The sequence below is a fragment of the Hemiscyllium ocellatum genome, chromosome 1, assembly GCF_020745735.1.
Source record: "Hemiscyllium ocellatum isolate sHemOce1 chromosome 1, sHemOce1.pat.X.cur, whole genome shotgun sequence".
Lineage (NCBI taxonomy): Eukaryota > Metazoa > Chordata > Chondrichthyes > Orectolobiformes > Hemiscylliidae > Hemiscyllium > Hemiscyllium ocellatum.
In genome coordinates this window covers 1,038,343-1,055,256 of record NC_083401.1, presented here as the reverse complement: position 1 = coordinate 1,055,256, position 16,914 = coordinate 1,038,343, and the positions used below count along the sequence as shown (strand labels likewise).

Here is a 16,914-nt window from a genome sequence, read left to right as displayed (position 1 = left end):
GATGGTCACCAGGCTGAGGATGGTCACCAGGCTGATGGTCACCAGGCTGAGGATGGTCACCAGGCTGATGGTCACCAGGCTGAGGATGGTCACCAGGCTGAGGATGGTCACAGGCTGAGGATGGTCACCAGGCTGATGGTCACCAGGCTGAGGATGGTCACCAGGCTGAGGATGGTCACCAGGCTGAGGATGGTCACCAGGCTGAGGATGGTCACCAGGCTGATGGTCACCAGGCTGAGGATGGTCACCAGGCTGAGGATGGTCACCAGGCTGATGTGGAGGGATTGTCTTATGAGGAGAGATTGAGGAGATTGAGCCCTGTATTCGTTGTAATTTGGAAAAAAGACAAGTGACCTTAAGGAAACGTATAATACCTTAGGGACTTGACAGGGTAGATGTGGAAAGGTCGTTTCCCCTTGTGGGAGAGTTGGGGAGCATCTCAAAATAATGGGGTCACCACTTTAAAACAATTGAGGGATATCTTCTCTCAGACGGCAGTGACTTTGTGAAATTCTTGATGACTGAAGGTTGTCGAGGCTGGGTCTTTAAATATGTTCAAGACTGAGACAGGCAGATTTTTAAAAATCAATAATGGAACTAAGATTTCTGGGGAAATGGCAGGCAAGTGGAGTTAAAGGTTATCAGATCAGCCATTTGAGTGACATGGCAAATTCAATGGGCTGAATGGCTTACTCATGTTCCTTCATCTTCTGGACTCAAAGAAGAAGATCAAAGAAAATTTACAAGGCAAAAGTGGGTACTGCAGATGCTGGAAATCAGCGTCAGAGTGGCGCTGGAAAAGCTCAGCAGGTCAGGCAGCATCCGAGGAACAGGAAAATCAACATTTCAGGCAAAAGCCTTCATCAGGCCAAGAACAGGCCCTTCAGCCCTCCAACCCTGAGCCAATACAAATCCACTGTCTAAACCTATCGCCCAATGCCTAAGCTTCTCAAGGTAGGGTCTGGGGCATTTTTGAAAATTACTGCAAAGGCAACATTTTGTTACTCATCTCCAAATACAATTGAAATGGAGCTGAGATGTTCTTGGGGAGAGCTGGTGTCACACTAGATGGCCTGTGCTGCTTCATTTCATGGTGTAACATTTTATGATTCACTGGAGAACGTACTCCACAGCTACAGCTGGTAATACGACAGGACCGCTCCCACCATCCACCATGACACTCTCTCCAGTGCTATCAAGGCTGGTTCGAATCTTCTTCCCCGTTGAGCGTCCAAGGGAAGTGCTGAGTTTGTTGGCAAGTTTTTTTGGCGCACTGGCCATCGAGAAATCTCTTCTACACAACAACTGTAAATCTCCAACTTCATTTCAAAATCAGGCCCAACATTGGAGCTACAATAGAAAATAATCAAATTAAAAAATGGCAAACTTTTACTTTAACAGAAGGAGAGAGTCACAGAGACAGGAGGAGAATCTGACCAAGGCATGAAGACTGAGATATGGTGAGAGACCAACAGAGAGACGGAAGGAGGGAGAAACAGAGACAGAGGCAGTTTGAGGGGGAGAGCCAGCTAAGTCAAAAACAAAGTCTTAGAGAGAATGGTAAGGGATAAGATTTATGAACATCTGGGTAGGAATAACGTGATCAAGGATAGTCAGCATGGTTTTGTGAAGGGCAGGTCGTGCCTCACAAACCTTATTGAGTTCTTTGAGAAGGTGACTAAGGAAGTGGATGAGGTAAAGCAGTAGATGTTGTGTATATGGATTTTAGTAAGGCGTTCGATAAGGTTCCCCATGGTAGGCTACTGCTAAAACTACGGAGGTATGGCATTGAGGATACATTAGAGGTTTGGATTAGGAATTGGCTGGCTGGAAGGAGACAGAGGGTAGTAGTTGATGGACTATGTTCATCTTGGAGTGCAGTTACTAGCGGTGTACCACAAGGATCTGTTTTGGGACCATTGCTGTTTGTCATCTTTATAAATGATCTAGAGGAGGGGCTTGAAAGCTGGGTAAGCAAGTTTGTGGATGACACAAAAGTCGGTGGAGTTGTGGATAGTGAGGAAGGATGTGGCAGGTTACAGCGGGATATAGATAAGTTGCAGAGCTGGGCAGAAGGTGGCGAATGGAGTTCAATGTAGCTAAGTGTGAAGTCATTCACTTTGGTAGGAGTAACAAGAAGATGGATTACTGGGCTAATGGTAGGCTACTTGGTAGTGTGGATGAGCAGAGGGATCTTGGTGTCCATGTACACAGATCTCTGAAAGTTGCCACCCAGGTAAATAGTGCTGTGAAGAAGGCATATGGTGTACTGGGCTTTATTGGTAGAGGAATTGAGTTCCGGAGTCCTGAGGTCATGTTGCAGTTGTATAAGACTCTGGTGCGGCCTCATCTGGAGTATTGTGTGCAGTTTTGGTCGCCATACTATAGGAAGGATGTGGAAGCTTTAGAACGAGTGCAGCAGAGGAGGTTTACCAGGATGTTGCATGGCATGGTAGGAAGATTGTATGAGGAAAGGCTGAGGCACTTGGGCTGTTTTCATTGGAGAAAAGAAGGTTTAGGGGAGATTTGATAGAGGTGTACAAGATGATTAGGGGTTTAGATAGGGTCGACACTGAGAACCTTTTACCGCTAATGGAGTCAGGTGTTACTAGGGGACACAGCTTTAAATTAAGGGGTGGTAGGTATAGGACAGATGTTAGGGGTAGATTCTTTACACAGCGGGTTGTGAGTTCATGGAATGCCCTGCCAGTAGCAGTGGTGAACTCTCCCTCTTTATGGTCATTTAAGCGGGCATTGGATAGGCATTTGGAAGTTATTGGGCTAGTGTAGGTTGGGTAGGATTCGGTCGGCGCTACATCGAGGGCCGAAGGGCCTGTACTGCGCTGTATCTTCTATGTTCTATGTTCTATATTCCATTTGTTGTGGTTCTGTTCGCCGAGCTGGGAATTTGTGTTGCAGACGTTTCGTCCCCTGTCTAGGTGACATCCTCAGTGCTTGGGAGCCTCCTGTGAAGCGCTTCTGTGATCTTTCCTCCGGCGTTTATAGTGATTTGACCCACGAGCCAGAGACACAGCCAGACAGAATGGATTCAGGATGATCCAGGTAATGATTACAGACGCTCACAACAGACTTCACAAATACAGACAAGAAATTGCGCGCCAAAAATCGTTAATTTCAAAAACACCAATCAGGAATGGACCCGGACCATAGAACAGGCCATGGTACACAACAGGACAACACACCGCAAAAAAACGGCACTAAAAGAAAAAATGGCCAAACTAACACACAACGAAGAGGACACCACAACACACACCTGGGTTAAAAACCTCTCCCACAGACAGCTCACAGACATGGAAAGAACTACACTGGCCAAGGGACTCAACTACAACCACAGGGACGCCAAGACAGCAGACTTCCTAGCAGCACTAGAATGCACACTCAGGAACAATGGACTGACAGAAGAGACACAACAAACAGTGAGACAAACTGTTGTACCTATGATGATAAGAAAAAGACAAACACATAACCTCAACACCAAGGAGAGGGAAGCACTAAAATCACTAAGAAACGATAAGAACATAATCATACTACCAGCAGACAAAGGCAGAATGACGGTCATCCTGGACAAAGCAGAGTACATCCAAAAGGCACAACAACTACTTGCAGATACCAACACCTACCAAAAGAGGGAGTCTGACCCCACCCCACAGCTCACCAATAGGATAAACAACACACTGAGGAACCTACAAAAAAACGGACAGATAACCAGGTCTGACCTACAGAGAATGAAACCGGAAAGCAACAACACCCCCAGATTCTATGGAGTACCTAAAGTGCACAAACCAGACATCCCACTCAGACCCATAGTATCACTACCAGGGACACCATCACACAAACTGGCTAAAGAACTACAGCAGAAACTGAAACACCTGATCAGCGGATCCAAACACTCTATACAGTCAACACAGGAATTCTTGGACATCATCAGAAATATACACATAGACAAGGAAGAAACTATGGTCTCATTCAATGTAATGGCACTGTTCACCTCTATCGACAAAACCCTAGCCAGAGAAACAATATCCAACCTGCTGGACATACAGGACAGACAACAGGACATTGAAACTATTAACAAAGACGGCATACTCAAACTACTGGACCTGTGCCTCACAACACACTTCACATTCAACAACCAAATATATGAACAAATCAACGGCACACCCATGGGCACACCGATCTCCGGACTCATAGCAGAAGCGGTAATGCAAAGGTTAGAACAAACAGTCTTACCGCAAATTCAACCCAAACTCTGGGTCAGATATGTAAATGACACCTTTGCAATAATTAAAAACACAGAAATAGAGAACACACACCGGATCATCAACGCCAGACTCACAGGAATCCGATTCACTAGAGAGGAAGAAAAGGACAACCAGCTCCCATTCCTAGACGTGATGGTACAGAGAACACCAACAAAGGAGAATTCCTCACGAAGGTATACAGGAAAGCCACACACACAGACCAAGTCCTGAACTACGAAAGCAACCACCTCAACACACATAAAAGAAATTGCATCAAGACACTATTCAAAAGGGCCACAATACACTGCAGTACACCAGAACTGCAAAACGAGTAAGAACACCTATACAATGTATTCACCAAAAACGATACCCACGCAATTTCATCAACAGATGCCTAAGGCAAAGATAAACGAGGACATGCCACAACCCAAAGGACTAGCCACACTACCATACATCAGGAGCATTTCTGAACTGACAGCCAGACTACTGCGACCACTAGGACTCATAACAGCACACAAACCAACAGTCACTCTCAGACAACAACTCACCAGGACAAAGGACCCGATACCCAGCATGAGCAAAACCAATGTAGTGTACAAAATCCCATGCAAGGACTGCACAAAACACTACATAGGACAAACAGGAAGACAGCTAACAACCCGCATCCATGAACACCAACTAGCCACGAAATGACACGACCAGCTATCCTTAGTAGCCAACACGCAGATGGCAAGCAACATGAATTCGACTGGGACAACACTCCTATTATAGGACAAGCCAAACAGAGAACAGCCAGGGAATTCCTAGAGGCATGGCACTCATCCACAGATTCAATCAATAAGCACATCGACCTGGACCCAATATACCGGCCACTGCAACGGACAGCTGGAACTGACAACCGGAAGCGGCAGAGACAAACCACTATAAATTCCGGAGGAAACATCACAGAAACATAACAGAGACATGGGTTTCTCAGGGGCAGGAATGGTTGCTGGATGTTCCAGGATTTAGAGCATTTAAAAAGAATAGGGAGGGGGGGGAAAAGAGGAGGGGGTGCAGTACTACTAATCAGAGAGGGTATCACAGCTACAGAAGCTTCCGTTGTCGAGGAAGACCTGCCTACCGAGTCAGTATGGGTGGAGGATATTTAATTGGGGAAGAGGAAACTATGATGCGATTAGACATGAGTTAGGAAGCATGGATTGGGAGCAATTGTTCCATGGTAAAGACACTATAGACATGTGGAGACTGTTTAAGGAATAGTTGTTGCGAGTGATGAATAAATATGTCCCTCTGAGACAGGCAAGAAGTGGTAAGATAAAGGAGCCTTAGATGACGAGAGCGGTGGAGCTTCTCATCAAAAGGAAGAAGGTAGCTTACATAAGGTGGAGGAAGCTAGGGTCAAGCTCAGCTCTAGAGGATTACAGGCAGGCGAGGAAGGAGCTTAAAAATGGTCTGAGGAGAGCCAGGAGGGGGCACGAGAAAGGCTTGGCAGAACGGATTAGGGAGAACATAAATACATTTTACACTTATGTGAGGAATAAGAGAACGGTCAAAGAAAGAGTAGGGCTGATCAGGGATAGCATAGGGAATTTGTGTGTGGAGTCTGAGGATGTAGGGGAACCCTAAATGAGTTTTTTGCTTCTGTCTTTACAAAAGAAACAAACTTTGTAGTGAATGAAACCTTTGAAGAGCAGGTGTGCATGCTGAAATGGATAGAGATAGAGGAAGCTGATGTGCTGAAAGTTTTGTCAAACATTAAGATTGACAAGTCGCCAGGCCTGGACCAGATTTGTCCTCGGCTGCTTTGGGAAACGAGAAATGTAATTGCTTCATCACTTGCGAAGATCTTTTCATCCTCGCTCTCCACTGGAGTCGTACCTGAGGACTGGAGAGAGGCAAATGTAATTCCTCTCTTCAGGAAAGGAAATAGGGAAATCCCCAGCAATTACAGACCAGTAAGTCTCACGTCTGTCGTCTGCAAGGTGTTAGAAAGGATTCTGAAGGATAGGAATTATGACCATCTGGAAGAGCATGGCTTGATTAAATGCAGTCAGCACGGCTTTGTGAGGGGCAGGTCATGCCTCACAAACCTTATCGAGTTCTTTGAGGATGTGACTAGAAAAGTTGATGAGGGTCAAGCTGTGGATGTGGTGTGTATGGAATTCAACAAGGCATTTGATAAGGTTCCCCATGGCAGGCTCATTCAGAAGGTCAGGAGGAATGGGATTCAGGGGAACATAGCTGTCTGGATACAGAATTGGCTGGCCAACAGAAGACAGCGAGTGGTAGTAGAAGGAAAATATTCTGCCTGGAAGTCTGCGGTGAGTGGTGTTCCACAGGGCTCTGTCCTTGGGCCTCTACTGTTTGTAATTTTTATTAATGACTTGGATGAGGGGATTGAAGGATGGGTCAGCAAGTTTGCAGATGACACAAAGGTTGGAGGTGTCGTTGACAGTATACAGGGCTGTTGTAGGCTGCAGCGGGACATTGACAGGATGCAGAGATGGGCTGAGAGGTGGCAGATGGAGTTCAACCTGGATAAATGCGAGGTGATGCATTTTGGAAGGTCGAATTTGAAAGCTGAGTACAGGATTAAGGATAGGATTCTTGGCAGTGTGGAGGAACAGAGGGATCTTGGGGTGCAGGTACACAAAACCCTTAAAATGGCCACCCAAGTGGACAGGGTTGTTAAGAAAGCATATAGTGTTTTGGCTTTCATTAACAGGGGGATTGAGTTTAAGAGTCGTGAGATCTTGTTGCAGCTCTATAAAACTTTGGTTAGACCGCACTTGGAATACTGTGTCCAGTTCTGGTTGCTCTATTATAGGAAAGATGTGGATGCTTTGGAGAGGGATCAGAGGAGGTTTACCAGGATGCTGCCTGGACTGGAGGGCTTATCTTATGAGGAGAGGTTGACTGAGCTCGGACTTTTTTCATTGGAGAAAAGGAGGAGGAGAGGGGACCTAATTGAGGTAAACAAGATAATGAGAGGCATAGCTAGAGTCAATAGCCAGAGACAATTTCCCAGGGCAGAAATGACCAACACGAGGGGTCATAGCTTTCAGCTGGTTGGAGGAAAGTATCAAGGGGATGTCAGAGGCGGGTTCTTTACACAGAGAGTTGTGAGAGCATGGAATGCGTTGCTAGCAGCAGTTGTGGAGGCAGGGTCATTGGGACATTTAAGAGACTCCTGGACATGCATATGATCACAGAAATGTGAGGGTGCATACATGAGGGTCAGTGGTCAGCACAACATCGTGGGCTGAAGGGCCTGTTCTGTGCTGTACTGTTCTATGTTCTATGTTCTAAATTCCCAGCTCGGCGAACAGAACCACAACAATGAGCACCCGTGCTACAAATTTTCTCACAAACTTTGAACATATTCCATTTACATAATGCCCCCAACAGTGAAATGCCTTAATTTACTTCACAGCTGTATCAATAAACACAATCTTGTATCGCACAGAAACTGGCTGTTCAGCAACAGTCTACATTTGGGTCGCATTCAACATATGTCCCCAAAACTGTCCTGACGAGATTACTTACAATGTGGGTACAGGCCTTCAGCCCAACAAGTCCACACCGACCCGCCGAAGCGCAACACTACGGGCAATTTAGCATGGCCAATTCACCTGACCCGCACATCTTTGGACTGTGGGAGGAAACCGGAGCACCGGAGGAAACCCACACAGACACGGGGAGAATGTGCAAACTCCACACAGTCTGTCGCCTGAGGCGGGAATTGAACCCAGGTCTCTGGCGTTGTGAGGCAGCAGTGCTAACCACGGTGCCACCGTGCCACACCATTCCCTTCTCCCACAACTTCCTATCAAAAGTATTGATATCATTTGCTTTAGTCACTTTGTGTGGAAATGGTTTCCCCATTGCCCCCACTCTCTGATTGAGGAGATTTCTCCTGCAGTCTCCTGATAGGTTATCACCTCATCGGAGACCAAAATGATCATTCCCTTATTGTGAGGCTCTGTCCAGTGTTCCTGACTTCCCAATAAAGGGAAATAGCCAATCAGTAACTACATTACCAGTTCTTTTAGAATCCAGAATGGGCATGTATGAGAACTATAGAGTCATAGAGAGGTACAGCACAGAAACAGATGCAATCCATCCATGCCGACCAGATATCCTAATCTAATCTAGTCCCACCTGCCAGCACCCAGCCCATATCCCTCTAAACCCTTCCTGTTCATATACCCATCCAGATACCTTTTAATCGTAATTGTACCAGCCTCCACCACATCCTCTGGCAGCTCATTCCATACACGTACCACCCTCTGTGTGAAAACATTGCCCCTTAGGTCTCTTTTATATCTTTCTCCTCTCACCCTAAACCTATGCCCTCTAGTTCTGGATTCCTCCACTCCAGGGAAAAGACCTTACCTATTTACCCTATCCATGTCCCTCATGATTTTATAAACATGTACAAGTTCACACCTCAGCCTCTGATGCTCCAGGGAAAACAGCCCCAGCTGTTCAACCTCTCCCTATAGTTCAAACCCTCCAAACCTGACAACATCCTTGTAAATCTTTTCTGAACCCTTTCAAGTTCCACAATATCCTTCCTCTCGGAGGGAGACCAGAACTGCATACAGTATTCTTAAAATGGCTGAACCAACATCAGGGAATTTGGTACTAAATTAAACTCTGGACAAGATATAAAGTTTCAGAATGTTTTTCCCTTCAGGTGGATTATCTTTAAGTGTGGGTTGCGATAGTAAATTCCATTTAAAAAGTTTGACAATTTGTTTTTCAAATTTATCCAAAGGAATTTGGAGGATTATGATCAGTCTCATCCCACTTCACCACGTACCTGAAACAGGGATTTTGAGAGTCCATAATAGATAGGGTTACCTTCTCCATGGTCATCCTCTCTTTTGGAGTGTGTTTAATTTGTTGGAGGAGTGTTCTGTTGGTCTTTCTATCACTGACCCTCTCCACCCCACCTTTTGAAGTAGGACAGGACCGATACCAGTCACGAACATGAATTGCTGCTTAAACAGGCTCAGTGATATTTCGACAACGTCGTTGATGAAGATGAGGGAAGGTCATTGATGAAGCAGCTAAAGATGGTTGGCCCTAGGACACCCCCCTGAGGGACTCCTGCAGAGATGTCCTGGAGCTGAGATGACTGATCTCCAACAACCACAACCATCTTCCAGCTGAGCTGGAAGTTTGGAACTAGGGTGAGGTGGGGGAAGGGGAAATGAGGAAACTGTTGAAGTCCACATTGATGCCCTGGGGTTGAACTGTTCCGAGGCAGAAGATGAGGCGTTCTTCCTCCAGGCGTCTGGTGGAGAGGGAGCGGCGGTGAAGGAGGCCCAGGACCTCCATGTCCTCGGCAGAGTGGGAGGGGGAGTTGAAATGTTGGGCCACGGGGCGGTGTGGTTGATTGGTGCAGGTGTCTCGGAAATGTTCCCTAAAGCGCTCTGCTAGGAGGCACCCAGTCTCCCCAAAGTAGAGGAGACCGCATCGGGAGTAACGGACACAATAAATGATATTAGTGGATGTGCAGGTAAAACTCTGATGGATGTGGAAGGCTCCTTTAGGGCCTTGGATAGAGGTGAGGGAGAAGGTGTGGGCATAGGTTTTACAGTCCCTGTGGTGGCAGGGGAAGGTGCCAGGATGGGTGGGTGGGTTGTAGGGGGGTGTGGACCTGACCAGGTAGTCACGGAGGGAACGGTCTTTGCGGAAGGCGGAAAGGGGTGAGGAGGGAAATATATCCCTGGTGGTGGGGTCTGTTTGGAGGTGGCGGAAATGTCGGCAGATGATTTGGTTTATGCGAAGGTTGGTAGGGTGGAAGGTGAGCGCCAGGGGCATTCTGTCCTTGATATGGTTGGAGGGGTGGGGTCTGAGGGCGGAGGTGCGGGATGTAGACGAGATGTGTTGGAGGGCATCTTTAACCACGTGGGAAGGGAAATTGTGGTCTCTAAAGAAGGAGGCCATCTGGTGTGTTCTATGGTGGAACTGGTCCTCCTGGGAGCAGATGCGGCGGAGGCGGAGGAATTGGGAATATGGGATGGCATTTTTGCAGGAGATAGGGTGGGAAGAGGTGTAATCCAGGTAGCTGTGGGAGTCGGTGGGTTTGTAAAAACTGTCAGTGTCAAGTCGGTCATCATTAATGGAGATGGAGAGGTCCAGGAATGGGAGGGAGGTATCAGAGACGGTCCAGGTAAATTTAACGTCAGGGTGGAATGTGTTGGTGAAGTTGATGAATTGCTCAACCTCCTCGTAGGAGCACGAGGTGGCGCCAATGCACTTATCAAAGTCAGGAGCTGAGTGGCCCTGACATGTCTGACCGCTGAGCAGTTGTCGTGCTGACATTTGGTACTCATTTGCATCAGAACATTGCAAGCTGAAACATCTCATGATTTCCCATTGGGCTACAGTCTCAGAGTCATACAGCACAGAAACAGACCCTTCGGTCCAACTCACCCATGCTGACCAGACATCCCAATCTGATCCAGTCCCCTTTGCCAGGATTTGGCCCATATCCCTCTAAATCTTTCATATTAATATACAGATTGCTGGCAAATTGGACTCGATTAGGTTATGATATCTGGTCAGCATGGACAAGTTGGACCGAAGGGTCTGTTTCCCTGCTCTTTGACCCTAAATCCGTTCTGCACTCTCAAGTTTAACAACATCCTTTCTTAGAGGGATGACCAGAATTGTACGCAGTAGTATTCCCGTACAGCCACAACATGACCTCCCATCCTCAATGCTGTGACCAATACAGGCATGCCAAATGTCTTCTTCACTATTTTATATGTGACTCCACTTTCAAGGAACTATGAACCTGTACCCCAAGGTCTTTTTGTTCAGCAACACTCCCCAGGACCTTACCCTTCAGTGGATAAGTCCTGCCCTGATCTGCCTTTCCAACATGCAGCATCCTCACATTGATTGAAATTCAACTCTACTCTGAGGTAGCCTTCTTCGTTATCCACGACACCGACAATTTTGGTGTCATCTGCAAACTTACTAACCAGGCCTTCTATATTCACATTGGAATTATTTATGTAAATGACAAAAAGCAGTGGACCCAGCACCAATCCTTTTTGTGGCAAGGTCTTCATCAGTGTTTTAGCTTTGCAGATGTTGGTAGCAGTCTAGTTGTTTATTCATTCACGGGATGGGGGCATTGCTGGCCAGGGCAACAGTTATTGCCCATCTCCTATTACCCAGAGGGCAGCTAAGCGTCCCACTTTGCTGTGGGTCTGGACTCACACATAGGTCAGACCAGGTGAGGATGGCAGATTCCCTTCCTTAAAGGACATTAGAGAACTAGATGGGCTTTTACTAACAATCAACAATGATTTCATGGTCAGCACTAGACTCTTTGTTCCAGACTATTATTTGAATTCAAATGACATGGCAGGATTTGACACAGGTCCCCAGAACCTTACTGGGTCTCTGACATAATAGTCTAGTGATAATACCACTAGGCTGTTGCTTACCTTAGTCAGGTTCCTTTGCTTTTAACAACACACTCTTGGCAACATTTAGTATTGAATCAGTCTAAAAGGTCTTTCCTTTACTCTAAGGCTGTGCTCTCGAGTGCTAGTCTCTCCTACCAATGGAAACATCTTCCCAACCTTCACTCTGTCCACGCCATTCAGTCTTCTGTATGCTTCAATTAGATTTGCCCCTCATCTCTATTTCCCCCTCACCTCATTCTAAACTCCATCAAGTATAAACCCAGAGTTCCTCATGTGTTCAGCTTTTCATTCCAGGGCCCATTCTCATGAACCTCCTCTGAACACGCTCCAGAGCCAGAACATCCTTCCTGAGATATGGGGCCCAAAACTGCACACAATACTCCAAATATTCTGACCAGAGCCTTATACAGCCTCAGAAGTCTATCCCTGCTTTTAAATTCAAATCTTCTCAAAATAAATGCCATAATTGCATTTGCCTTCCAAACTTTTGACTCAACCTGCAAGTTTATCTTGAGAGAGTCCTGGACTAGAACTCCCAAGTCTCTGTGCACTTCAGACTTCTGAATTTTCTGGATGTAGGTTTGCTCACTGAGCTGGAAGGTTTATTTCCAGATGTTTTGTCACTATTCTAGGTAACATCTTTAGTGGGCCTCTGGACGAAGCACTGCTGATGATTCCTGGTTTCTATTTATATATTTGGGTTTCCTTGGGTTGGTGATGTCATTTCCCATGATGATGTCATGTCCTGTTCTTTTTCTCGGGTGGTGGTAACTGGGGTACAAGTCAATATGATTGTTGATAGTTTCGGTTGGAATGCCATGCTTCTAGTTATTCTTGTCTCTGTTTGGCTTGCCCTAGGATGGATGTGTTGTCCCAGTCGAAGTGGTATCCTTCCTCATCCATATGTGAGGATACTGGTGAACGAGGGTAGTGTCTTTTTGTGGCTAGCTGGTGTTCATGTACCCTGGTGGCTAGTTTTCTGCCTGTTTGTCCGATGTAGTGTTTGTTACAGTCCTTGCACAGTATTTTGTAAATGACATTAGTTTTGCTTGTTGTCTGTATGGGGTCTTTCAGGTTCATCACCAAAGGAAATGACATCACCAATCCAAAGAAACCCAAGTCTCAAAATGAACCTTCCAGCTCAGTGAGCAAACCTACATCCAGAACCTCAACCTGAGCTACAAATCTTCTCAAAACTTCTAAATTTTCTCCCCATTTAGAAAATAGTTCATGCTTCTCACCTTCCAACCAAAGTGCACGAACTCTCAATTTCCCATGTTGTAGTCGATCTGCCATTTTGCCCACTCTCCTAACCCTGTCCAAATCCTTCTGCAGCCTCCCCACCTCCTCAATGGTACTTGTCCCTCTACCTACCTACTGCCAAGCTTCTATCCATGCTAACACCTTTCCTCTAACACCCTGGGCCCTTATCTTACTTAGCAGCCTCTTGCGTGGTACTTCTCAAGGCCTTGTTGAAGTCCACGTAGATACCATCCATTGACTCTCCTTGGTCTGACCTGCTCATTACTTCCTCAAAGAACTCTAGCAGATTTGTCAGGCATGACCTCCCTTTGATGGAATCATGTTGACTTTGCCTTATTTAACCTCCTTGCAAGTATTCAGAAATCTCATCCTTCACAATGGATTCTGGGATCTTATCCACAACCAGGGATAGGTTAATCAGTCTGTAATTTTCTGTCTTTTGCCTTACTCCCTTTTTAACGTCGGCATCACGTTTCCGATTTTCCAGTCCTTTGGGACTCTTCCCTGATTCTAGCAATTCCTGAAAGATCACCACTAACACCTCCTCTATCTCTTCAGCTATCTCCCATAGAACTCTGGGGTGTAGTCCATCTGGTCCAGGTGATTTATCCACCTTCAGGCCATTCAGTTTTTCTAGCATGTTCTCTTTGATGATAGCCACTATACTCAGCTCTGCCCCCTCACTCTGTTGAATATTTGGGATAGTACTCGTGTCTTCCACTGTGAAGACTAAAACAAAGTAATTATTCAGTTCCTCAGCCATTTTCTTGTTCCCCACTATTATCTCTCCAGGGTTATTTTCCAGCAGCCCAATGTCCTCTTTTGCCCTTTACATATCTGCAGAAACTCTTACAATCTTCCTTTACATTACCATCATACTTAAACTTCTCCCTTCTTTTTTGTTGTTGCTGTCTGTTGGTCTTTGTAAGCTTCCCTGTCCTCTCGTTTCCCATTACTCTTGGCCACATTATATGCTTTTTCTTTTGCTTTTATGCTATCCCAGACTTCCCGAGTCATCCTAGTTGCCTCATCCTCCCTGGACCATGCTTCCTTTTCCTCGGGATGATTCCCTGCTATGTCTCCCAAATTACTCCCAGAAGGCCCTGCCATTGCCGTTCCACTGTCTTTCCTGCTAGGCTCCTCTCCTAGTCATTTATACCCAGCTCCTCCCTCAAGCCTCTGTATTTGCCTTTATTCAGCTGTAATACCGTTACCTCTGACTCTACCTTCTCCCTCTCAAATTGCAGAGTAATTTCCATCATATGATGATCACTGCCTCTGAAGGGTTCCTTCACCTTCAGCTCCTTTATCAAGTCTGCCTCACTGCACAACACCAAACCCAATATTGCCTGTTCCTCAGTGAGCTCCATCACAAACTGCTCCAAAAAGCCATCTTGTAGGCATCCACAAATTCCTTTTATTGCAATCCATTACCAACTTGATTTTCCCAGTCCCCCTGCATTTTGAAATCCCCCACGATTAATGTAACTTTGCCTTTCCTACACATCTTTTCTATCTCCTGGTGTACCTTGTGCTCCAGCTCCTGACTACTGTTTGGAGGCCTATACATAACTCCAACTATTTTTTAATATGCCTTTGCATTTCCTCAAATCTATGCACACAGATTCTATACCACCTGACCCCACTTTGTTTCTTACTGTTGATTTAATTATATTCCTTACTAATAAGGCCACACCACCCCCTCTATCCACCTGCCTATCTTTATGATAAGATGTATATCCTTGAATATTCAGCTCTCAATCCTGATCCCCTTGCAGCCGTGTTCCCGTGATACCCACCGTGTCATACCTGCCTATTTCAATCTGCACCACAAACTCATTTACCCTATTCCTTATACTGTGTGCATTCAGGGATAACCCCTTCAGTCCCGTGTTAACGGTCCCTCTTCTCATGTCATTCATTTGTCCAGTGTGCATGAAGTTGGATGGCTAACTCTTTCCTGTCCTGTAGATGTCTGTGCTGGAGAGTTTAATAACCTCTCCCGAGTTCTGTAATCTCACCCCCCTCCTTTAATTTGGATTATCTAATTTCTCCTGAACCCTCCACTCTCCAACAACAGTCACCCCTCCCCCTTTTAGTTTAAAGCCCTGTCTACATCTCTAGTTATGCGATTCATGCAAACTCTGGTCCCGGCATGGTTCAGATGAAGACCATCCCATCAGAACAGGTCCCTCCTTCCCCCGTACTGCTGCCAATCTATCTATGAATTCAAATCCATTTCTCCCACACAAAACTTTGAGGTACATATTTACCTGCTTCATCTCACTGACCCTGGGCTAATTAGCTCATGGTTCAGGGATCCAGAGATTATTGTCTGTTTGGTTCTACTTTTTAATTTAGCTCCGAGCTGCTCATACTCCCTTAGCAGACCCTCTGCCTGAGTTTTATTGATGTTCAGTGGGACTGACATTACCAGGGTTGTCTCTACTCCCCTTCTTAAACAAGGGAACAACATTTGCTCTCCTCTAGTCTTTGGGAACTGCTCCTGTTGACAATGATAACATAAAGATCAAAGCCAAAGGATCTGCAATCTCCTTCCTGGCTTCCCTGAGAATCTGAGGATAAATCCCATCTGGCCTAGGGATCTTATTTATTTTCAGATCTTCCAAATTTGCTAAAACTTCCTCTTTGTCAGCTGCAATCCCATCTAAACTAGTAGCTGTATCTCCGTATTCTCACTAACACTGCCCTTTTCCAATGTGAATACTGACAAAAAGCATTCATTAAGCTTCTCCTAAGTCCTCAGATTCCACAAACAACTTCCCACTGCTGGCTTTGACTGGCCCTAAACCTACTCTAGTCATTCTTTTATCACTAATTTACTATAGAAAGCCTTAGGGTTTACCCTGATCCTATCCGCCAACAACTTCTCATGTCCCCTCCTGGCTCTTCTTAGCCCTCTCTTTACATCTTTTGCAGCGCTGATGAAAGAACTCGAGGACCTTAGGCTCATCTGAGAGAACGAGATCTTTCTGGAAAAGACCTTCAACGAGGTTATTACACCGACCATACCAGAAGAGAGCAGATGATGAGGAAGGCAGAGAGGAAACAGGTGCAAGAGACCCCGGGGGAAGTAACTGTCAGGAACAAGTTGAAGCTTTTGGGAACAGTAGAGACAGATGACACTGCCAGTCCGCGAGGCGGCCAGGCCTGTCAGTCAAAAGTTGGCGAGGAGACAGCGGAAGAGTTGGACATCGCACAGAGCCGTGGTAATAGGGGACTTCATCGTGTGAGGAACTGACCGGGGTTTTTGTGGCAGCAGACGGGATTTAAGGATGGTGTGTTGCCTTCCTGGTGCCAGGGTTAAAGACATCGCGGGTAGAGTGCAGGAAATCCTCAAGGACGAGGGTGAAGAGCCAGAGGTGGTGGTACATGTCGGCACAAATGATGTCGGGAAGAAGAGGAGGAGCATACTACAGCGGGACTTCGGAGAACTAGGAAGAAGGCTGAAAAGCAGGACGTCCAAGGTGGTTATCTCTGGTTTGCTTCCAGTTCCTCAGGCTGGAGAGGCCAGAAACAGGGAGATAATGGACTTGAACGTGTGGTTGGGGAACTGGTGCAGGAAGCAAGGATTTAAATTCTTGCATCACTGGGGTATGTTTTGTGCTGAACATAAATTCTACAAGAGAGACGGTTTGCACCTTAGTAGGTTAGGGACCAGCATTCTGGCAGGCAGGTTTGCTACTGCAACACAGCTACGTTTAAACTAAGTAGCGGGGGGAGGGGAGGGGACAAACTGGATGTTTAAGAAGGAAGTTGGAGGGAAAGTTAGAACAAGGGAAGTCAAGAAAGACAACGGTATCAATGAGGCAGAAAATTCGGAAAGGGATCTTGCTGTAAGGTTGAGTGAAATAGGGGTTGCTGGGAAGGGTGAGAGCAGTAACAAATTAAAAATACTATATATGAACGCA

At 46.1% G+C, this 16,914-nt stretch overlaps 1 protein-coding gene across 1 annotated transcript in view; it reads right to left on the bottom strand.

The window, feature by feature from the left end:
- Positions 1-107: 107 nt before the first annotated feature.
- The window catches only part of LOC132817303 (rhotekin-like), a 63,641-nt gene continuing 46,834 nt past the window's right edge, over positions 108-16,914 (bottom strand). Inside the window, exons 6-7 of the mRNA XM_060827717.1 lie at positions 1,279-1,350; positions 108-270 (exon numbers count right to left, since the gene is read on the bottom strand). Of these exons, the coding sequence (XP_060683700.1) occupies positions 108-270; positions 1,279-1,350 (235 nt within the window). The remainder of the gene's footprint in view (positions 271-1,278; positions 1,351-16,914) is intronic.